Raw genomic sequence first — 24,939 nt, forward strand, 5'->3', positions numbered from 1 at the left:
CAGTGACTTCGAGAAACCAACCATTCATTTCTTGTTGGGCACAAATCATTCCACTGGTACCCTAAATTGTTTTTTTTGGGAAGATGTCACTCTAGTTACAAGGTAGTCATATGTACCCTCAAAACAAAACAGCATCGAAGACCAAATATTCTGCTCTAACCCCAACTACTGATCTTGCCTGTTATGCAAGGGGTAGGGGGAGGACAGCACCTTTCCTGAGGGGTGCACTGAGTGCCTGAGCAGGGTCCTCAGGCTCCGTGGAGTTTTGCTCGCTAGTAACACCACGCATGTGCTCACAAAATATGCCTGTCAGCCAGGCGGTGGTAGTGCATGCCTTTTGTCCCAACACTCGGGGAAGACAGAGGCAGGCGGATCTCTGTAAGTTCGAGGCCAGCCTGATGAGTTCTAGAACAGACTTAGATACACAGAGAAACCCTGTTTTGAAAAATAAAAAACAAAACAAGCAAAAAACAAAATGTGCCTGTTCACCCCTCACCATCCTCGGTAAGCTGCATAGAAAAGAAGGACCTATTCCATACTGACATCTTTGTTTAGGCTCAGTTATACTAAATCTAAGTGTCTAAAGCAACAGTCTGCTACTCAGAAAATTAATCTTGGTAGATAGGAAGTTTTACTATTCATCTCTTGATTCGATCAGAAGTCAAAGGGGGAGAACCGTGCACAGTCAAAAATCTTGGAGGCAGGATCAGGAAAGCAGCAAGGAAGGGAGCATTGATAACGTGACAGTTATTAAAATGTCATCCCCACGTGATGGAATGTTCAAGAATGAAAAAAAAACATTACAACTAAATCAGAATCAACTGGGATATAATGGTAATAGAAAAAACCAGCACACTGGTCAAGACAGAGTCGATTTTCCACAAGGCAGAGTCACTGAAAATCACATAAGGGCCTCCTGCTCATATTATGGATTGAGGCTTAGAGAAGATACTTGAACCAAAAAAATTGGTCTAGTTTGGAGAATATGCTAATTTTCTTCTGGTAAAAATTTTAGAAATCATGGGTTTTCTTTTCCAGGCAATTATTTTAATGAATCAAATGGGGTTTCAAGAAACAATTAAATGAGCTCAATTTGGTCTCAAGTTCAGCAAAATGAGATCATTCGTTCTGGATTTGGTTCAGTTGAGGTCAAGTCTCCTGTCTAAAACAGAATAATAGGATTGGGGTAGTTTTCTTTTATGTCCTGTACTTCCTTTGTATTGTCTTTCCCAAACTTCTTTTTGTCCTTTTCCGTGTGTGTGTGTGTGTGTGTGTGTGTGTGTGTGTGTGTGTGTGTTAGCATAATCATGCTTTTGTGTGCAGATGTATCTGGAAAGCAGAAGTCAATGCTGCTCTTTCTCCTAATCGTTCTCCAGCTGATATTTTTAGATAGGATCTCTCTCCCTGGGACCCAGGGCTTTTTGATTCTGCCAGGATGGTTGGCCAGTGACCCCAGATGTCCTTCTAGCTCCCTACCCCAGCACTGGGATTGCAGGTGTCCATGCCATGCCCAGAATTCATGCAAATGTTAGAGTCCTCCTGCTTATGTGACAAATACTTCATGAACTCAGCCATTTCTGTAGTCCTGGGTCCCAGTTTCTATTGAACTTTATAATATATATATAGTGTATATATATTACACTAACTTTAACTTGTATATAAAACTGAGCATTGAATAATCAGGGATGTATCCTTTTACATTTTTAAACATTTATTTATTTTTGTGTGTACGTATGTTGCTGTATATGTGCCATGCGACATGCGGAGGGCAGAAAGCCACTTGTGAGAGTTGACCCTTTTTCTCCCATATCATACTGGGGGTTGAACTCAGGTTGTCAGGCTTAGAGACAATCACCTTTCCCTGATGAGTCCCCTTGCCAGCTCCTAATGTTTTTATCTTTTTCTTTCTGCTTTTGTTTGCTTTTTAAAACAATTCTTACTATGTTGCTTGGGATAGCCTCAAACTTGCTATGTAGTGGCCCAGGCTGGTCTTGAACTCACAATCCTCTTCCCTTAGTTCCACCCTGTGGGGATTGCAGGCATGTGCCACTATGTCTGGCTCTACGTTTTTCCTTTAACTAAGCGATGTTGCTAGAAATTCAGATCACACCAATTAGCTAACACAGCAACAAAGGTAATCTTTATACAAATAACACAAACCATCCAGATAGAAGTGTCTACGGTGATGCTAAACCAGGCCCAAGTAATGGCACCTCTATAAAAACATAGTACATCAGGAAATACTTTCCAAGGAATAACACAAATGCAAACATATGAGACAGCGATTCTCAACCTGTGGGTTGCGAGCCCTTGGAGGAGGGGGTGTCAAATGACCCTTTCACAGGGCTCCCACATCAGATATCCTGCATATCAGATATTTATATTACTATTAATAACAGTAGCAAAATTACAGTTAGGAAGTAACAACGGAAATAATTTTATGATTGGGGGTCACCACAACTTGAGGGACTGTAGTAAAGGGTCACAGCATTTAGGAAGGTTGAGAACCACATTGTGAGGCCGGCGACAACAAGGAAACACAGAGAAGGAAAACTTCATTTCTTCAAAAGTTTAGAATCGTAGCATAACGTGGGTGTTGGGTATAAGGCACGGGGCTAAGGTTCCACGAACAGCATTTCTTCCCAGACAGGAAACAAAGATGGTCCCACTTGTCTCTTACCTGTGATGGTGGCTTTGTTGATGGATGGTTGATTGCACATGGGTGATCGTCTGACAAAGAAGGAAAACACAAAACAGTAAGCGTGTGTTGCTGCTTGACTTTAGTACCCTGAGTTGCTTTGAATGAGTCATTCTAATCTAAAGAATTATTTTAAAGTTATAACACGACCATAAATACTTCATTGAGTTTAACCCAGAAAGTTTTTAGATGCCCTTTCCCTGTGGCTCAGACTATGGATGGGAAAAGAGGAAAAGAAAGAAAAAACGCTAGCTTGAATCCTGTGGTTGGACCCTGGGGGAGATTCAAGCAGAAAGGAACATCGTAGGGATGTGTCTGGAGAGGGCATTCTTATTGGCTGACTGTATTCACATACTCCACTAAGCTAGGGTATGCAGAGCAAAGCAGACTTCCTGAATGTGGAAATATGGTGAGCTTATAATGGTTTTTTCCCTGGTGCAGTATTAGAAACTCATTTATGGCTTATAGTCTCACGATTTCTTGTATATTTACCAGGAGTGAATGATTCCTTCTAAACAACCCTGGGTATTGAAAAGGTATGTAAATGTTTTTCCTTTCCAGTTTCTTCGTTGAGAAGCATCTCTGGCAAGTTTGTTAGAGAGGTACATTAATAGCTTGTCTAAACAGATGCCTTAGAAGCTTTAGTGTCCTATAAACCCACTGTATTTCAAGAGACTCCATTTGGTATTTTTCACTGTTCTTCAGTTGTTTGCCAGCTCCCAGAGGGCAATTATAAACACCTTTAGGAACATGCCTACTATACCATTAACCTGTGTTCTCTAGGAAGGCCAACATGATGCATATAGTATTCATGTGGTCAGTGCCGATCAAATTATGTTAAAATGAGAAATCATTTATGAGACATCTATTAAACACATTTGGAAATATAACTTTTTAAAGTTATTTCTTATAACTGGCATCCTTCAAAGGATGGCAATTTTTAAAAATCCTTCAGGAAGCAGATACATTGCAAGATGTCTGCAAAACATCTCAGGCCCTTTTCCTGTGTGCGCATGCATGTGCATAGACATGCTTTTTCTAGCGGTTAATTCTTACAAAGCCCTGCACTGTGTACTTCAAATGAGTTGAGACACTTAACCCTTAGAACAAGCCTCAAGGCAGGTGAGCTGATTGTGTGTGGTTTGCTAAGGACAAAGCAGTACGTTTTGAGAAGTTGAAAGTTTCAGAGTATCAGAGCTGAGATTTGAACTCGCGGACTGCGACACTCATGCTGTTCTCTGCTCTGCTATCTTACTATTAGGAGTGTGTGTGTGTGTGTGTGTGTGTGTGTGTGTGTGTGCATAAGTGTGTGTATAAGGGAAAGAAAGGTGGGGGGAGAGGGAGGGAGAATGATCCGGGCAGTCACATACATGAACCCATTGTAGCTCTTCCCTTCCCTCTACCCTGCTGGTAGGCTGTGTCTCCCAGCCAAGCTGCAGGACCCCCAGGGAACGCAGTCTTAAAATCATGTAGGCTTCCACAGGCTCCACTCAACAGCACCCAGTTGCACTGCCGTTCTTAAGTTTATTGATGTATGTTCTGTATTTAAATTTTGTGTATGATTGAAAATGTACCAAGATTAATGTCTGTATTATTTATTATAAAATAAAAAGTGGAAATGTGAATGTGATGAATGCTTTATAAAGCAATAGTTTAAGGTTTTAGAGCTGCCTTGCTCTACGTAGCGTGGTTATGTTCTTGCTGAAGGTTTACTATGTACATGTGACAGAGCCTGTTCAGGGTGGCATTGCTGGAGACGAGAGTTTATCCAAGCACGTTTTATACTGACGAGAATTTTCAGTCACTCCTTGTTCTGTAGAAATTTAGAAAGTATTCCTTTGGCATGGGAATATCAAATGAAAATGTTACGCTTTTCTATAGCTTTAGAAAGCAAAATTATTGCCTTACTATTTATCTTTTTCTAGGATCAGTTCTATGACTTGCATGTGGGAACCTGGCAACCCATAACCATAAATATTGACCATTAGATCCATGAGGACATTGGTAGGTATATCATTTAGTGAAGAAAAAGCCAAACTTCACTTCTGGGCTATATATGGCAAGAGAGCAAGGTGATAGAAACTAACAGTGTGTTTACAAATGTCAGTGATGAGCTCAGGTCTCCCACCCGGGGTCAAACCTAGGGCATATTATCCATCAAGTCCTTCCTTGGTAAAAATACAAAGGCACATACCCGCCTCTAAGTGTGATGGTGAACTTGAAAATGTTCCAGGGACTAGGGGTGCTCATCAGGCAAATTCAGAGCCTGCCAGAACGACTGTTCTCAACCTGTGGGTCACGCCCCCTTTGGTAAGCAAACCACCTCTAAAATTATTTACATTACAATTCCTAACAGTAGCAAAACTGCAGTTATTAAGTAACAACAAAAATAATGTTGTGGTTGGGGGTCACTACAACATGAGGAACTATATTAAATGGTTGCAATGTTGGGGAGGTTGAGAGCCGCTGTTCTAAAGTTATGCAACGTGCCCTCGGCCGTCCCTGAACAGAACCACTTGTCAGGAGTTTGATTCCTAAATTACGATGCCCCAGGAATCTGGCTGAACTTGAACCAGTGGACGAGGTATACATCTGCACTCTCCAAACGTGCTGGCTCTTTTTGTAGTCTGCTGTAAACGTGTTTGGTTTGGTGGGCATCCGTTGGCAAGGGTAGTGTACAGTCAGGCAAGCTAGATGGACTTTCCAGGGTTAGCTTTGACTTTCGGACTTCCTTCTTTCCAGATAAATCCACCCTGGCCCTGCAAATCTGTGTGGTATAGAAGGGACTTCTCTTCAGAGACGGGAGGGTCAGTGTGACGCCCTCACGCCTGGCATACGTGTCAGATCAACTTTCATGTGTTTACATGCTGCTTAACAAGGTGACAGCATCTGTAGGAAATTTAGCAGAAGTTTGTGTCTTATTGGCCTTTTTAAGATGAAAGAACTAAATTCCCTTAGTTGAAATTTGCAACGGAAAAGCTTGAGAGGGGCAAACAATAGCTCCAGTCTTTGGGCTGAGCTGAGATCTTACAAAAGTGAGGAGATGGTCCCTACGCGGTACTAGAAGCCCAAGAAGCTTGCAGAGGTCAGCATGACACGGTACAGCTGACCGCGCTGCACAGAAAACGCCCCCCCGGCAAGACATGGGTCCCTCAAAGCGTACCTCTGGGGTGCAAATGCTTTCCTAGAAGTTGACTACTAGCAGCATCTGCGGGGGGGTTGCACTGTATGAGGATGGGAGCTGGGAACGCAGTGGTGAACAAACTCCCATGGTGAGCAGAACCTATGAAGGCACCGCGAGTGCCACCGGCAGAGGGCGCTCCTGCCAAGAAGGATCACTCATTCACTGGTCAAACACGGGGAGGGTCGCCACAAAGTAATTCTAGAAAATGAAGTCAGCATTGTATGGCACAGAGCATGCGGCTGGGCAAAGGCAGTGGTTCAGAGATGTCTAATGTATTGAGTTCAGCTCAAGTTGAGAAGACACCAAGGAACGGTTCAGGCAGAAGGGAAGAGAAAGGAGTAACTTACTTGCTGGGTGCTCGTTCTTGCAAATTAGTTAATGCAGCAAAGTTGTTTCGGACGGTTCGCAGGCTGGCCAAGACCTATGACAAAAAGAGAATTCTTTAGAGTTCTTGAGCCGGGGCCAGTGGGAATGCAGCTAAACATGCTTTGTAAGGAAGAAATTTTATATTCCTTGTAACTCAGTTTCACATACCATTACAGAATCTTCCAGAACTTAGTTAAGTTTTTAGTCCTGGTATATCAAATCCAGGGAGGTTAGACTCACAGAATTTTGAAGAAACCCCCTCTCACTGACTTTGCTTGTGTTAACAGTAGCAGCCCTGGCCCCACATCCTGTCGTCATCCACACAATGTCCCCAGAAATTGCGATTATAACATACTATAATACAAAACACTATGACAGTCTAAGGTTTAGTGATTAAAATTAGTCGAGAATTCTCTTAGAAAATTCTTCAAGATTCCTATGATCTCAGGTCATCAGATTATGAAACGCTTCCATTGCTTTTCCATCTTTATAGAGGACTTATATAGCTAGTTAGTGCACAGATACTTTTTGCCTCTGCAGCAATTGTGCACTTTGTGGAATATACGAAGTCCGAAGAAAGACAATGACCACAGAAAACACAGTGTTCTAGACAAAGTGTTCTATACTATTCTGTACACTTCTCAGAACAAAGAAAAGTGTTCAATAGGATTGAAGAAACAAATACATGGATGCAATTTAGTCACACGGATGTGGCTATGCCAGGAAGTAGATGGCCCCACCTCTGCGAGCCCCTTCTTTGTTCTAACTCTAATCAGAAATAGAAGATGCTTAAGGAGTAGAAGTGAGTCCCAGAGAGAAGTCACAGGAGCCTGCTGACCCTCATTTTCTCCTAGAACAAGCTACTTTCCTCTGGGGTGGATCTTTATTAAGATTAGAGGTGCCGATAAGACCTCTGTGCTTATTACAGCTCTGAGTTTCTAAAAAACACAGAATTCACATGTCCTGGTATATGTCATATATTAAATGCACACACTTGGACAAGTTATGACGCTGCCTGTACCACAGTTTCCTTGTGTGTAAAACAGAGATGTCAGTGTTGTTGGGAAGGTTAAAGGAAACCACTGCTTAGTGCCAATGACATTGCCTAAGTAAAGAGTATTTGGTGATTGTGTGTCCATTATGGAAACTTCCATTTAATCATCTGGCACAAGGGAAGTCTGTATAATGCTTATCAGTGACAACACATAGAATTTTTAGATTTTTAATTGACCTCGGGGTTTGAGGACTGTGCCCTGAGTTTCTTCATGGGACAGTGATCTAGACGAAAGCCACGCTGTGCCTCAAGCATTTGTTTTTGGAAGCTGACGGGAACTGGTGCAAGCCAAAGGGAGCTGTTTATGCTTGGCAGTGGTGACCTTCAGCGGTCCCCCTGAAGGAGTTCCTGGTGCCTCCTAGGAAGCCAGCCAGTCACTGGAAAACCTGGCTCATTATCACACACAGCTCTGAAAGGTCACGCTGCCAGTGACGGAGTAGCTGAATAGCTGGCTGCTGACGTCAGACCACAGTGTCTCTCATGAGGCATGAAATTCTGAATGATGCAGAAATAAATGGATTAATGAGCTCGTCATGAAATCACACTGGCTTGATTTGTGCTTTAAAATGTGAATATCAAACATGTTAATAGAGCACTGAAATATAGTTATTGCATCAGTTCACAACTCCCCTTTTTCTAGACTAAGATTTTAACCTCTGAATTTTGAGACTTTTTACTCTACTACAGAACACTTAGGCCCAGCATGTTCGGCCACTGGGTAATATAGGCAGTAACTGAAGTATTTAATTTCTCTGGAAAACATTTTGAGGGTAATTCATAGTTTGTGATTGTTTGAAAGAAAGAAAGAAAAAAAGAAACAAACAAAAACATTTGCCCATGCCCATGAAGGAAAACATTAGTTCATGAACAAAACCTCTTCTCTAGCGAGGTTTGTTTTGAAGTATGCAGCCCTGGTTTGCCTGGAAACTCGCTGTCTAAGACCACACTGGCCTCCAATTCAGAGATCCGCCTGCTCCACTCCTGGTTTGCTGGGGTGAAACGTACTCTCCACACCTGGCCTATAGAAAGTTTTAAGCTTTGGTTATACTAGTAAGATACTAAACTGAATTGTTACTTTCATTTTTAGCATGTAAATTTTTAAAGAATTCCTATCTTTGGATGTTGAAGAATTTAACCAGAAAAATAAAAGTGTTGTTGAGCCAAAAAGTATCTATCGCCATAATCAAGACAAAATTCCAATGACGGCTATTTCTTTGAAGAGGAAGACACACGGAATGGGGGAAGGGCATTCAAGCGTCATTCGAAGCCCTGATAGCATTTCATTTAACTGCTCATTTTATTATTATTATTTCTGCTTTCTATATTCACTACGCATACAGTATGGTACATTCCAAAATGAAAGCGAGGGAAGAAAACCTTGGGAACTGGCTGCCTGTCCCAGGCCTGCTGATTTTTCGGCTGTCCCTTAACTTATACAATTGTGAATTTTGATGTAGTAAGTGACATTAAAGACACCTGGAGGGACTGGAGAGATAGTTCAGTGGTTAAGAGCACTGACTGCTCTTCCAGAGGACTCAGGTTCAATTCCCAACACCCACATGGGTAGCTCACAACTCTCTGAAGATCCAGTTGCAAGGGATCTGACACCTTCACACCAATGCACATAAAATAAAAAAGTTAAATAAACCATAAAAAAACACCTGGAGGTGTTTTGGTTTGCGGAGAGACAAATCTTGCTTTCTATGTTTTGTATTGAAATGTTAATAATATCTCCCACTCTGTAATGTATCCGATGGGGGCAGAAATGAAAAGAGGAATCTTCCATATGAATTGGCCATATACAATGCTGCCCCGGGTCTGGGTGATTGCCTCTGGCATTCTTCATACAAATATCATTAAGTTTTTCCTCAAACCCACTCGTTTCTCAGGACACAAGGAGGGAAGCAAACCTTGCCATACAATGAGGATAAAACGGACAGGGCTTTCCAGGCCCTGGGTAAAGGTTCAAGTTTATGGATTCCCCTCTGCTCCAGGGTAGCACTCTGCCATAAATTCAGCCCTAGCATCAGACGCTGAAATCCATACTCTGCAGTGCCTAGAATTTTCTTGTCTCTTTAATGCTTATTCGCAAAGGGCCCCTACAGTGTCTTCCAGATGGCTTAGGCTTAGAGAACTAAAATCATTGCTTTATCTTTGGCCACTCCCAGTAATCATAGAATTGTTTCAGAAAAGCAAACAAGCAAACAGCTAACTAAACAAACATGGGAGTGTAGAAGAAATGTCAATCTTAACAGTGACTAGTGACAGCCTACAGGAAACACTGTTCACTGGCCAAGGGGTGAGAATATTCACACACACAATTTCAGGCTCTGTGGGTGCTTTCAAATGTTTCTTAATTGATAGGATTCACTGAAGTTGGCAGAAAAATATAAAAATGTTGGTTTCCTTCAACAGCTTTAGTGAAGGAATGGAAATGATTTTCTGGATTTTTTTTTCCAGTCCATACTCAGCTTATGCCAGTGGGTGGCAGTAGAAGACAGACTATGGGAGCCAGGGCAGGGAGGCGGTTGCCTGTCCTTGTGAGGGCAAAGATTCTTCCTTAGTTAGGCTTCACTTCAGGAAAAAAAAAAAAAAATCAGTGGAGAGTTAGTCACAGGATAAAAAGAAAGCTACTTTGATTGAAAATCAAACCTCTCTCCAAGTTATACTTTTTAAAAGCATATGATGTGATTCTTTCTGATATGTCAGAAAGTTCTTGGTGATTTCATAATTTTGTCTAGTAAGAACAGAGCTATCTAGATGAATGTAATTCATCCCGATAATACACAAATTGCTTGTTTGTTTTTTAAATGAAAGTTGATAAAGCAACTGAAACGAGACAATGTCTCCCATTGCCTAACAGAGGTCCCATGTATTCATTGAATTTGGCCACAAGATAACTGTTACTAGGTGCAAAGGGACATGCAGCTTAAACATATATTGATGATGTTATTACTAATGGAACAATAATTCTTCATTATGTTAACAACCAATGTATTTTTTTTCTCCTTTGAAACTATCTAGGTGTTGCGGTTTTGTTGACATAAATGAAATGATGTGGTCATTCCTGCCCCTTGTGTTGTTTCCAGAACAGGTATATCTCAGGCTTCTAAAGGACACAAGGATGTTCGTTTGCAGGGACCCAGGGTGTGGGTTTTAGAAGAAAGTCACAAACAATGGGGCCATGGGAAAGAAACAGCTGACTGCAGAGACAGCGGCCGGCTTCGGCACAGCTTTACCGCCTGTGTTCAACAGATCTAAGGACTTCGGCTAAATCGTTATTATGTTCAAAAAGAAGGAAAGATCAGTAAGCATGAGGGGCAGATCGGAGGGGGGTGCCTCCCAACGCCAGACTTCATGTCTAGGGAAATAAACCAAAAGATGTGAGCACAGAAAAGAATCGTTCTAAAATAAACTATACAAACAAATTAAATTGGCACCATTTTCTGTGGGTCAGGGAGCCTCGGAGCTTCTACGAGAAAGTTCAAAAACTTTACCATAGAAGAGTTTAGATGCTAGTTAATTCCTAGTCTTGTTACAATTTGTACATTGGAACAAAACATGGATTGATTCTGTAGACTTCTTTCTAACAATTAGATCTATCCACGATGTTTGAGGTCCTGTCTTGCTCAACCAAACTGCTGATCCTCAGCCGTTCTAGACACATTCCCAAACACTTTAGGTCATTTTATCATCTACATCTATGCCACGGAGTTGAAACATTTTTGTCTCTTACGCACGAAGATCACAAATGTGCCACTCAGCTAAATCTTTGTACAAATAACACATGTGGGGGAAAAAAGGGAGTAAATAAAGTATCAGGTTGAACAGGATTCTTGAATTTCAAACACAGATCATGTACTAATTATACCAGACGTAATCTAATCCATGGTACAGTCTTCTCCTTCGGGTGCTAATTCCAGTTAGGGAAATAGGGCCGGCTGAGTACTATCTCCTTTAGGTAACTTGGTATTTGAAGTACAGACACCACTCGGGTCTAGCAGCCTTACCCAAAGCACTCTGCGGGGCTAAGGTTTACATTCTCCAGCATTGCCATCCAATGATTTGAATCAGCCAAACAGTTTGCATCCATGCACGTGTGTGTGGTAAAGTTACATTAAGGATCAGAAGAAAATCCCCACATCAAATGCAGAAGTCTGTGAGAAGCCTGCACACTCCCAGCTGTGCTTACCTGAGCAAATGGAGTCACAATCAAGTCATCTCCATGTCTGAAAAACAAACCAAATCCAGTGTTAGGCGTCTCCAATAATGCTCTGACCACTTTTGATCAATACTAAACGGTACATTCCACTGAAAGAAAATCCCATTGGGAATTACAGTAATTCCATGTTTCTCTTCAGAATATGTCCTTGCCAGCCATTGGGTTGAAAACATGTCTTCTGGATCTTAACCATTGTCCATCTCCCTTGGTCTAAAGAGGGCACCCTTGAGTGCCAAGCTTGCTTTTTAGGCACAAAGGACAGGCTATTGGTATGAAAGGGCTCTCATTTCTGGACCTGCACTTTACTCTCGACTTCTTCTTGCAGATCTTAGCCAGGGAGGCCTTGCAAAGAACCAGCTACAGCACTGGCTTCTGTGAGTAGAGTACCCTGGGCTAGCTAACATTTGTAGGTGATTAGCAGCAAGTGATCTCTATGGTCATGTGTTCAAGCCTTGGATGGGCCAGGAGCCCTACATGACATAGGGCTGCATCATCCACTAATAAAATCCCCATGAAACTTTTTCAACCGACAAGTGTTCCAGCCACTGTACTTACAGGGCAATGTTACCCTGTGAGGTGCTGTTGCTACAGTAACATCAGCTCCAGGACACGGGAGATACAAGCGCAAGGTGTCCATGGGACGTGTCTTGGAAAAGCAGGGAAATGCAAGAATTGATACAAGATTCTCCTTGAAGGAAAGTAAGAAACTGGAGCCTGGGACTCTGCAGTATTTTCGCAGCATGGATAAGTTGAGGAAAGGATGTCCTAAACCTCAATGGACTATTTCTTGATCTAGTCAGTCAACAAACAATCTTATTTAATCATACCATTTCACTTATCTTGAAAGACAGAGGCTTGCCTGGCATATGAAGCGGATCTTCAATTTTTTTTTTAAATTTATTTATTTATTAAAGATTTCTGTCTCTTCCCTTAATTGGGGGAGGGGGAGGATCTTCAATTTTTGATGCTCCCACCCTTGTGAGTGCCAGGATTTCTGGTGTGTATTGCCACATGCCAGTTTTTAAAAACTTAAGTGAATGTAGTTATTTTATACATATATTTCCTTGACATAATCGTCCCTGAGGGCTGTGTCACTTAGATTATCAGCTTGTTCCCAAGCATCTGGAAAGGACTCAAGTCCCCAAACCAATGTCGCATGCAGTACAAGAAGCAGAGAGACGAGACTTATAATGGGTTAATGATGATGAAACCACCATCTCAGAAAGCAGTCTGCTACCTAGGGAAAACTACAGAAAGAAACAAACACAGCAACATCCGGGACGGACCGAATAAGCCGCTGCAAGTCACTGTGGAAGTTAGTGTCACATTTTTCTTGTGTCTTGGATTTGGAAGGAGGTGCTCTATGCCTGTTCACCTACCCTGGTCACCCTGAGCTAAGTAAGACCCATTCTTGTGGCCACATGGAATCCCACCTCTCCCCTCTTTCTTTCTTTTTTTTTTTAATTTATTTATTTATTAAAGATTTCTGTCTCTTCCCAGCCACCGCCTCCCATTTCCCTCCCCCTCCCCTAATTAAGTCCCCCCCCCCCTCAGCCCGAAAAGCAATCAGGGTTCCCTGTCCTGTGGGAAGTCCAAGGAACCCCCCACCTCCATCCAGGAAGAGAGACCCACATTGGAGCTCTCCCCTCTTTCAAGAGAAGGATGTGCTGGCTCCTGAGACAGTGCTACTGAGGACCTGGAGGACAGGCTCAGTGGCATGTGTTGACAAGAGAAATGGCAGTGCTCCCTCTCTCTACACCTGGGTCATCTTTCCATTATCTCTGTGTCCCCTACTATGCTGTTTTCCACTCTCATTTCTGAGCTAAAGAGCCAGAAACATAGACAAGAAACCAAGAGACCCAAAAGCAAACCTTCTTATGCACAGTGTTTAAATGGGAGATGGGCACTACCTTCTAGAAGACTAAGCTCAGGCAGATTCAGCTCCTGACAATACAATTCATTCAGTAACTGTTTCCAGACTGTGGGAATTTGGGAGACATCACCTCTTCTTAGTTTCAGTGCTGGAGGCTTTTATGTTTTATTTTTTTTGTTATGTTTCCTTCCTTCCTTCCTTCCTTCCTTCCTTCCTTCCTTCCTTCTTCCCTTCCTACCTCTCTCCTTCCCTCTGTCCCTCCTCCCCTCCTCCCCTCTCTCTGTCTCTCTCCTTCCTTTTTTCCCTCCTCCTCCTTCTTCATCTTAGATATAGTCTCACCATGTAACTCTGACTGTGCTGGCACTTGCTATGTAGATCAGCCTAGCCTTGAACTCACTGAGAATCACCTGCCTCTGCCTACTTAATGCTGGGGTAATAGCCATGCCCCACCAAGCCCATCTACCTGTTGTTCCTTAAAGTAAGACTTCAAATCCGGACCTGATGGCACAGGTCCACAGTCCCTGCTGCTCAAGAGAGTTGAAGCAGAAGGAACAAATACTCCTTGCCCAGGTGCACTACAGGGTGAATTGAAGGATAGCCTGGGCAACTTAGGAAGATCCTGTCTCAAAAATAAAAATATATCTAAAGGTCTGAGACATAGTCCAATAGTTCACTGGGAGCATTCTTACCTTGCATGCATAAGGTCCTGTGTTCAATCTCTAGTAACAAATACACACACACACACACACACACACACACACACACACTCACAAATAAATAAATAAAAGCCCACAGATTTCATTAAACTTTTAAAAATACAATACAAGCTTAACACATAATTATAAATAGTTGCAATCAATATACAACAAAAATTAATATATGTCTAATGTACAAAAAATTCAGAATGAGTATCTCCTAGTGAGGAAAAGGAGTCCCGAGAAAGACACATGATCACATGTTTGTGAAGATTTTGGAAGAGGATTCAAATTCAAGTGCTATGACTTCAGGGCTCTGCTCTTACACACACGTGATTCTCCATCTCCCGTACACGTAACCAGTGTCCAAAGCACATCTGAAATGGTGCCAGCTATGTGGTATAGTGTTCACGTCAATGAAAATATCACTAAGAAAACATGTCATCAGGCACAAATGCAGAGTAATAAAATAAAATTAAACAGCAAATAAAAACAGCCATACACCACCAACCAGTGACTTAATAAAACTGGCTCATCCTTCCTGATGATCTCCATGCCAGGCATTCTGAAACTAAACAATAGAGAAACTAGTGAAGGAGCATTTACTTTTGGATCTAGAAATGGCGTTCTGGGGAGACTTAACTAACATAAACAGGCATTGTTAAATCATGAGATTTATAGCCCAGATTTTTGGCTAAAACAGACAATAATGCCAAAGCAATAACTATATAAAGTGACAGACACATTAATTAGCTTGGTCTAATGATTGCACACCTTAGACTCCTATTATGACTTTTACTGCACATCTTAAACCCAGACAGTGTCTTATGTGTAGGCTAAAAAGGATACAATTTTAAAAAGAATTAAGAGCTGGCTTGAGTTTTGAATCAACCTAGCCAAACTAAACCATCATAGCAGATGTGGTAGCCCATGCCTGTAATCCTAGCACTTGGGAGATGGAGGCAGGAGAATCAGGGGTTCAGTGCCGTAGGTTACTGTATGGTATTCAAGGCCAGCCTGAGAGCAGAAGGCTCAGTCTCAGAAACAATAAAGCTAGAGAGAGATGGATCAGCCAGAAAATCACTTGCCTCACAAGGCCAAGGGCCTGAATTTGATCCATGGAACCCACAGTAAAAAAAAAGTCAGGTGTGCCGGGTGGTGGGGGCACACGCCTTTAATTCCAGTACTTGGGAAGCAGAGGCAGGTGAATCTCTGTGAGTTCGAGAGGCCAGCCTGGTCTACAGAGTGTGTTCAAGGACAACTAGGACTGCTACACAGAGAAACCCTGTCTCAAAAAAAAAAAAAAAGCAAACAAACCAAACCAAATCCAGGTGTGGGGTTGCTTGCATTATTGTAATCACAGCATTGGGAAGCCTGGGTCCTCAAAGCACACCAATTACCCAGTCTACTGTATTTGGTGACTGCCGGACCAGTGAAGAGCCATGTCTCCAAACAACACAAGGATGATGCCTAAGGAGCAACACCTCAGCTTGTCTTTGGGCCTCCACATGTGTGTCCCTCATATACACGAACATGTACCTGCACACACAAACATGCACATGCACGCATATGCACAAGCACACCAGGTAAGTGCACAAATCCTTTGTCTTTTGCCTCACGTGTGCTCAGACCCTCATTAAGGGTGCGCATTGACGAAAAAGCACAGAGTGAGAATTTATTGTACGACAGAAGCAAGCGTGTTGTCATCCGACGCTGAATGTATGTTGTAAGACAGAAGACATTTTGGCCTCATTACACAAACATATCGCAATATTTTACTTAATAAAGACGATGAAGCAGAGGGGTTTTTCCAAGAGAGCTGATGTCACAAGTGGCCACCCAGGGCAGCGAGTACCAGGCTGAGTCTGCTGTTCCCCACACGAGGGAGGAGAGAGCAGAGTGCCAAGGACCCAGAGGGAAGGAGCCTCCGCAAGTGCCCTCACTCTGTGTTCTAGGAACAGGCTCTTCTTTCAGTGTTTGTCATTTGACAGGCCCTTCACTCATTCTTAACGTCACTGGCTCTGCTCTCTTGGGTTCTCTCCAGAATGCTCGTCTGTGTGGGAGATTTACAGCTAGCGAGGGCAATCCCCTTAAAGGATTGCCTGCAATAGAATGCCCTGTTAGACTAAAAGTTTAATTCAACACAGGAGACTTTTTGTGAGCCTACTGTGTGCCAAAAATCTAAGGGCACAGAAGAGCTGATGCTTAGGGTCCAAAAATCCAAGGGCATGCAGGAACTGATGTTTCGGGTCCAACAATCTAAGGGCATAGAGGAGCTGGTGCTTAGGGTCCTGCTGTGTTAAGAGTACTCTCACTCTCCTACTCCGAGACAAGCAACCAAGATTGGAGAACCTAGGTTCAGAGACAGTACATGCTTGGCAAATGGCAGAGGTCACTGCTTTCCCGGAAACCTGGAGCTTGTCCCGCAGAGTTCATGAGTCCTTGTCAAAGTAGGAGTAATTATGGGTCATGTGGTGAAATGCTAAAAAACGTCATATGCCTTTGGCTAACTTGCCTTTTTCCTGGGGTTATGCTTTCTGTGTGTGAGAGAGAGATAGAGATTTTTTTCTATCATGTCTTTAAAATGACTATATATTTTACCCAGAATTTCCTTGTTAATATTCCTTATATGGCAAAATAAGCAGTCAGAGACCTATGTTCGTCTCTCAGGTGCTTTTTGACATTTTAATAGGCCTTGGAGTCCCAAGACGTGGAAACAAAAGCCTCCACTGCTTTATCTTGAATATTTTGTTTCCCGGTTGCTCAGATGGCTTCAAACTATTATGAAGCCCGAGAGGAGTAGATTTCGGCGTCTCTGGAAGAACGGCCCTCGATGGGAACTTCTGCAGTCATGGAAATATTCTCTGTGCGTCTGTGTGTGCTGTTGAATATGCTATCCATCATCTAGAAGCAAACATGTCACAAGCCGGGCAAACACCACAGGCTCTGGCGGTTACACTGAATTCTGACATCCTGTGAGTGCCACGCAGGGATGAGCTGTGCATTTAGCCTTGCTCTTCCTGACCGTGAAATAAGGGCTGAAAAGGCTTTGGTCTTCGGTCTACTCAGGACAAAGGCTAGGAGACATCATTCTGTGAATCATCCACATGATATTCTGCTACGCCACGGCCTCTGGCATCTGCAGGGGTTGACTTGCTATTCTTTCTCTTTCTACTGTGCAGTCTTTGCTTTGAAGGAGATGGTTGCAGGAACTGACGCCTGATGCATGTTTAGACACAACTTCACAGTATCTGAAGACAACATTTCCTTCTTGGCCCAAGGTTGGGAAAACCCCTGAAGACTAATGGCAATTGAGGGAAAGGTGACACAGGGTCTGGGAGACCACACAGGAGGGGACACATTTCAAGAGAGAAACCTCTCTACCAGACCCAAACTGAAGCATTCAGCGTGCCAGAAGGCCACACACAAAGCTTAAGGTCTGTTCTCTTGACTTGGTTATCCTGAAACAAAACTATCTATGGGTGTGGTGAGGTGTTTTTTCCCCTCTGTAGCTGTGATAAACTATTTAAATGTTTCCTACTGCAAGGCTTCAGAATGATCTAGTGACGATCCCTGGTAAAGGGTACCTCTAGAAACACACCTTGTCACCATCCAGCCGTGTGGCTCTGTCGCCTCAGCCAGCTCAGAGAATAGTAGGGGTGGGGACTGAAAACTGTTTGCTAAGGAGCCAAGACTGACAAGCAAAATACGTATTTCAAATGACTGACGTGTAAGCGGAGCGGGTATTTATGCTGGTGTCTCAATATCAGCTGTCTGTCTCCTTTTCTGTCTAGGATTTAAAAAAAATAAATAAACAAAGACAAAAACTCTCACGTCATGTGATATTTTTGTCTTGTTTTCATGAATCTGCCTTGCCTTCCAAATGACACCTTAAATGGCGTAGCTACTGCTCGCACTGCACAGTGAGGAAAAGAGTGGGCTTCATTCACGCTTGTCAGCTAGTTATACATTCCTTCCCTCAGAATGTGCTAGAAAACACACGCTGGGTGTCTCCTAGAAAATTCAGCTCCTCTCTTTTTCCAAGTCTGCCACCACCCTCCTGCTTACCACCCTCCACCAAGACTTAACAGTTCAGAAAGTTTTCATTTTGTGATACATTGGAACAGAGTTCTCACCTCTGTCCTTTTTCAATACCTACAGGAAAATAATTGGGGCTTTGAGGACAAGGTGAGAGCCACTGGGCCCAAAGTCCACAACTAGTTGAAACCGTAAGTTCTCTTCAAGAGGGCAGGATGAATTCATTACTTTATCTCTGGTTCTTTTTATCTAGGGCCGTATTACACAGAAGTAACATCCACACTAATGGCTTAGCTTTTTTCTCTTGGAAATGGTGTTGGTTTTGCCTGACTTCAATTAGCTTATAATTTAAATATCGCTTTCTGACATTCTCTTTCCTTAAGAGCACACTGAGAAATGACTCAGAACTTCCTTGACCACTTTCTAACAGGAATCTGATGTCTTATAGCGTGGGATAATCATTTTCATTATTAAACTATTCCTACTTCACGTATTTTAAAGCAGGTATTACAAATCATAAACGGTGAGATAGGAGTATAGCTATACAATCAAGTGTTTTATTTTATCAAAGATTTGCTCAATGCCCAACATCACATGGCTTATTTTATTTTTACATACAAAAATAATTTATTACCATACTGTTTGTTTTACAATATAGGAGCCTAGCAAGTCTCAGTGACTCTTTTTTTCCTCATATATAATTTCTTTAAAGCATTAAAAGGAACACAGTGTCTAAGAAGATCAAGAAGAGAAAATCAGGACAAGAGAGATGGCTCAGTGGATATGACTTGTTATACAAGAACGAGGACCTGAGTTTGGATCCCAGAAGCCACACTTAACTAAAGCTAGGCATGGCTCATTGCCTCCTGTAAGAACAGCACTGTGGGGGAAGGGAGACGAGGGATTCCTAGAGTTGTCAGACAACAGTCAAGTTTGTGACTAATGAAATGATGCAGACAGTGACAGAGGAGGGCCAGATGCTATCTGGTCTCTGCCTGTGTACACAGGACCTGTACATACATGTACACATTCATCACACTCATACACAGAAATGCTCGCACATTCACAGAAACTTAGAAAATAAAGAAAATTGTCATTTGGATTGAGTGGTGCATGTCCGCAATCTCAGCCCTTGGGAGGATGAGGCAAAATGATGGCAGTGAGTTCAAGGACAGCCTGGATTACATAGTGAGACCGTACATCCGTCAATCAATCAATGGAAAGGAAAAAGAAGCGTGTATGTTAAATGCTTGGGTACATTCCTCTGAGGATATAATAGAAATGCATAGTAATAAGAAACTCAGGGTGTTTTGTCAAAACACACTTTTCTCCCTAATTTAAGTCTACTACTTATCTTCTTACATCTTCTAAGATTTTGGGACATGTCTTCACTTTAGCAATGATAACTGGGACAACAGTATAAATGCCTCAAGGAGTTTATTATTTTGAAAACTTGCAGAACAATGCAATAATGCCAGCCATCATGACAACATCTTATGCTATTAAAGCCTTCTCGCATTCACTCTTTATCCTTACCTTATTAAAGGCAATCAAAACATTAGGGCTGTAATTAAATTAAAAATGCAAAATATATGTCAGTTAATGTGTTAAATTGCTTGGTTTGTAGACTCAAAGATCAAGCTTAGGTTGGATTTTGCCATTAATAGAACTTATTTGAGTCTGTAACAAAATAGCTCGGTTATTGATGAAAGTAGAGGAAAAAGGAAAGACTTAAAGGAGAGCAAAAATAAAGAAGGAAAAAGTTCCTATCCCAGTGTCTACTGTCTTTTCATACTCTGCAGATGCACTTCTTGAAATTGTAGGCATCTGCGTCGGTCTGCATCAACACTGCACACTGACAATTACATCGATGGTCCACTACAGGCCCAGAAGAATGGACCAAGTAGATTATAAGCATAATTGTGTGGTTTGGTTGATCATAAATGATCTGGGCAGTCCGGTATCCTACCAGAACGAAGCACAGGACAAACTGTCTACTCCAGAGCCTATTTCAAAGATGCTGCTGCTAAACCTCCTGTCTCTGGTTCCACACCACACCCTGTGCCCCAATACGTTACTCCTCACATGGTGAATTAGTCTAACTCCAATCTTCGAGATGTAAATAAAACAAATGCTTTAATGCAGAGCTTTACAAAAGTAGTTCACAGTACTTCTGATAGCTCATTAATTTCACTTCTAACACCCCCTTTGCCAACCATTCCCACTGCTGAATAGTTAGGGCCAAACAATTTGATAAGGGTTCCTCTAACAATTCAGTACCTCTGAGCACCGTACAACTTCCTGCTATGGAAAGAGATTGGCTGTTGCCTCTCATATTTCTCATCCCATATGGTCTTTTATTCAGCAAATTGCTTTTTATCCATCAACCATTGAAAACCCAGCTTTGTACAGACATGGGGGTTCAAAAGGCTGCTATGATCTAAAGGTGAAACCACAAAAAAATGTAAAGTTGTTAGTGTTGCAGGTGATTGGCAAATATTTTGTTTCCCTTGAAAAGTTAAACCATTCTTGCACCTACATAAATTCCCTCTGGGCTCATTGCCATGAGTCTGTTTAATCCAACATCCTAAGCAGGGAAAGTGTTGAAACAGGGAAAGAGGGCCAGGCATCCATCCCTTCCTGCTTTAGGTTTATGGAAGACGGCTTTCAACTGGCAAATCAGTTGACTTTAAAACGAGTATATGTGATGGGTAATTTCGGTTGTCAACTTGACTACATCTGGAATCAACAAAACACCCAAGTCCACCTGTGAGGGCTTTTCTTGACTGGTTCATTTGAGGTGGAATGGTCCATCCTAAATCTGGGACAATTGTGGGGGATTTTCTTACATTCTTGTTGGTGAGTTCGTTTACCCTGCTCCTGAGACATTCAGTCACTGATATTAGGAATTACTATTTCTCCCAGAACAGACTAAAGATCAGCGGCTTTCTAGGACTTCCTTGGGATTCTGACACCGGACTGGGGCTGCTCACATATCCAATCTCCTGGATTTAACAACCATTAGATTCTTGGCCTTTCCATTGTGAGACAGCCGTTGCTGGACTACCCAGATCATACACAGCCTGTAAGCTACTCTAATGTATTTTATGTATATTGTCATTCTACCAGTTCTTTTGCTGTAGAGAAGCCTAACTATAAAGTATATTCAAATCTAAACTTTATCGAAGAGAGGTTACACAATGTTCTGCAGTCCAGTGAGGAAGAGAATCTTTGCAGTGAACCGTGTCTGTTTTAATTTTGATTTTCTTTCTGAGACATTTCAGAAAGAGTCCAAGGAAGAATTGTTTAACCTGGTGTAAAAATAAAAATAGATATGTAGGTTATCCTCCAGTGTTCCAGCTCTGGAGGCAACTAAGTAAGCACAAGTAGGCACAAAGTCCACTCACAAGAGTGTTCCCAAGAACAGAACTTTCTAACCACTGTAAGGAACACAGAGATAATAAGGCAAGTATGTCCAAGGCTTTTGTGGTAAGATGGATCCACCCGTGTCACTATGCCTTCAACCCCTACTGCAGATCTTGTATGTAGCAGCACAGTATGTAAACTTGAGTGAAGAGTTGTCTAACCATCTCCAGATTCTGCATGCCGTGGGCTGCTCAGCAGAGATAGGAAAAGAGGGCCAGTTATCTAGGTATAATGGTTTTAATCTGTTGGAAGACCTTGCTAGTCAGAGGTAGCATCCTGTCATGGCCTGGAAGCTTTTTCCAAAGCTTGGCAACCTGGGAACTTCCTGCCCAGTGAAACTTCTGCTTTCTACCTGCCCTTATCTAGAGAAAGTCCCTGGGCCCAGAGGACTGACCTTATCTGAAAGCTGTCTCTAAAGCTGGATGCCCGATTTATCTTTAGGATGATCCTTGGCCCAGTTTCCTGAAACCTCTCCTGCTGTACCTCTGGTAACTAAGACTTATACTAGGAGCTTTGCTATAGGGCCCTGCTGTCACATATGAAACCTTATGACTATACCACACCACTTACTACAAACTAGGGTTTGTCCCCAGGCTCCCCATCCTATATATTTCCTATACTATGGAATAAAGCTGAGCTGATTCACTGAAGTCATCTCCCGTAGGGCTTTCTCCATTGTACCCACAGCCTTCTGAACCCTGTTTCCAGCTTCCTTCTGAACCCTGTTTCCAGCTTCCGCTCCCTCCACCCTCATGGACCATTACGTCAATGGTCTGGAGGAAGAAGCAGAACCACATTAATCTAATGGGCATGAGAGGTGGCTTACATTTCATGGATTATAGTTTTATGATTAAGTGCTCTTTGTCTGGTGTGGTGTTTAATTTCATCAAGTGGGATGAGACTCAGAATCCCTTGGGAGACAATTCTCTGAGCATATCTGTGAGGACATCTCCAGGGAGGTTCACTGAGGTGCGAAGACTCATTGTGAGCCGCACCATCCTATGGCCTCAAGTCCTTGACTGAACAAATGAGAGAAAGCTAGTGGAACATCAACATCCACTCTCTCTCTGCTTCTTGTCAGGGAATAAAATCCGTCAGGCTTCCAGACCCTTGCCACTACACCTGGAGGCATGCTTACTGCCATACTTTTTCTGCCGTGGTGGACGGCTCTTCTAAAACTGTGGGCTGGAATGCAGTCTCCCTTTCTTAAGCTTATTTTGTGTGTGTGTGTGTGTGTGTGTGTGTGTGTGTGTGTGTGTGTAGTGGTGGTGGTTGTATTTGCCACAGCAATGACAACATAATAAGTACACCTCATGCCATTGCTCATTTTCCTGTACGTCTTTGCAATATATCACATCTTTTCCTGATTTCCAATGCACACAACCGTAGCTCATTGGGTAATGGCCAACACCAGAACTTGCTGCTATTAAAATTACTACCTACTGTAGTAATTTTAAATTTTGAAAACCTTTGAGAAATATGGGATTATTTGCTTATTAGGCCATTATCATGTTTTTCCATGTCACTGCAGAGGCAGGCTTTATTTCTCTGGTTGTGTTCTACAGTGATATAAATGTCTTACTATTAAGTGTGATTCACATCTACTTTTTCTATGTTTATTTCCTAACTATGATCATGCTAACACAGTGTGTTCCTTATCTTTCTTATGTGTGTGCATGTTTACAATTAGGTGTGTGTACCTGTGGAGGGACAGGCATTTGTTGGAGGCCTACACCTGTGTACACATGTGTGTAAGGCTAGGTATTGACAGGGAGTGTTTTCTTCAATTGCTTCTTCTCCTTACTTTGGAGTCATGATCTCTGTCTCTTGATGGACATGGAGCTCACTGGCACACAAGACTGACTGTTGGATGCCAAGGGATTTCCTATCTCAACATTTCAAACTCTGGGATTACAGGTGTGTATCACTGCCACACACCCCCTTTTAACATGGGTGCTGGGATCCAAACTTAAGGACTTATGCTCATATGACAAAATTGCTACTAACTCAGTCACTGTTGTGGCATTTGTATGTAATAAATGGAGAAAGTACTGGTAACTGTCTACCTTAAATAAATGAATGTTTATGGGTTCTGAGCTTTGTTTAATTCTATAGAAATGTACACATTTTCTGAGCCAGGAACATGGTTCCTTTATTGTTTTTATGTACTACAAAATTTGCCACAGTTTACTTTCACCAAATTTTTATAGTGTGTTGATGGAGAAGCTTTGTTAACCAATTATCTTTAAGAGGTGGGACCAAGTTAAAGTGTGGCTTTCTGGGACCCAAACAAAAACGGGTGCATGGCCCAGGTGTTCTCTCTGTGGTTCCCCTACGGCACAGCTGAGCTGGTACTTCTTGTTCCTGTTTTGTTAGTTTTTATCCTTATAATAAATAAAAATATAATTGTTTATCTTTTAGCTAGCCTGGTTATTTCCCAAATTGAGCTAACTTCTACAGCTGGCACTCCTAATCGTAGGGCTCAAGTCTCCAGCAGCTCTAGTCAGCTTCTGTCACGATCCATACTGTTCATTTGGGTATAGAATTCTTGCTTAGTGGCCCTGAGTAGCTGTTAGCCACGGTCCTTCTTATTTTCTCATTAAACGTCTCAGAGAGCCTTTGCCACCTGCAACTGTGTGGCTGGCTTCTGGGTCCAGTAAGGGATGTGGCTTCCCTGCTTTCTTACTCTCATTGTGCTTGTGTGACTGCGGACTAGTCAGGTACTTCCGCAGAGCACACAGTTTGTGATTTAGACTGAATTGTTTTTAATCTGAGCATATCTTTCAGCATTTAATGCTAAAATTCAGGTTTAAGTGGGCCACATGGCTACAAGTGTGCCATGACACCTACTGGCAGGTAATGGTTATTGCACCTACTCTAGCTCAAACTCAACCACAGGTAAGATTTATAATTTAAAATATAAGTTATAAATTTATAATTTAAAAAAGCAAGATGATGAACAATTTAACAATCCAGGAGTTCAATAGCCTTTTTACTTATACCATGTATGATGTTATACAAGGTTAATATGATTTCCCTCCTACATCACTTATTTGATTCTGGGGATCAGCTTTGTTCTTCATATTTTCTCCTTAAAAACATGGTTTGATAATAGGGCCAAGAATGAGGCACTTTTAGAAATGATACAGTCTTTGCAGACTGATAATAACCAACTTAAAGGGAAATTCAGCACTCTGGAGAAGGATACAACCAATTTGACAAACAAAACCCAGTTAATGACAAAGGGAGCTGAGACATTGTCTGAGAGAATTTGTACTGTTGAATGTATGAATTGGACTCTGTCAAAGGGTTATGATAGACTGACTGATAGAATGTCTCTCCAGGAAGGTAATATGCATGCTATAAAAATCATGTTCAAGAAT

At 42.1% G+C, this 24,939-nt stretch overlaps 1 protein-coding gene across 6 annotated transcripts in view; it reads right to left on the reverse strand.

Annotated features, from left to right (window-relative positions):
* The window catches only part of Pde4d (phosphodiesterase 4D), an 845,080-nt gene that overhangs the window by 169,928 nt on the left and 650,213 nt on the right, over positions 1-24,939 (reverse strand). For all 6 annotated transcript variants that reach the window (XM_041663292.1, XM_041663293.1, XM_041663294.1 and 3 more), the window contains exons 3-5: positions 11,495-11,531; positions 6,230-6,303; positions 2,681-2,730 (exon numbers count right to left, since the gene is read on the reverse strand). In XM_041663292.1, the coding sequence (XP_041519226.1) occupies positions 2,681-2,730; positions 6,230-6,303; positions 11,495-11,531 (161 nt within the window). The remainder of the gene's footprint in view (positions 1-2,680; positions 2,731-6,229; positions 6,304-11,494; positions 11,532-24,939) is intronic.

This window comes from Microtus oregoni, unplaced genomic scaffold (genome assembly GCF_018167655.1).
Source record: "Microtus oregoni isolate MIOR12 unplaced genomic scaffold, Mior012 000014F_ref0000157, whole genome shotgun sequence".
Taxonomy (NCBI): domain Eukaryota; kingdom Metazoa; phylum Chordata; class Mammalia; order Rodentia; family Cricetidae; genus Microtus; species Microtus oregoni.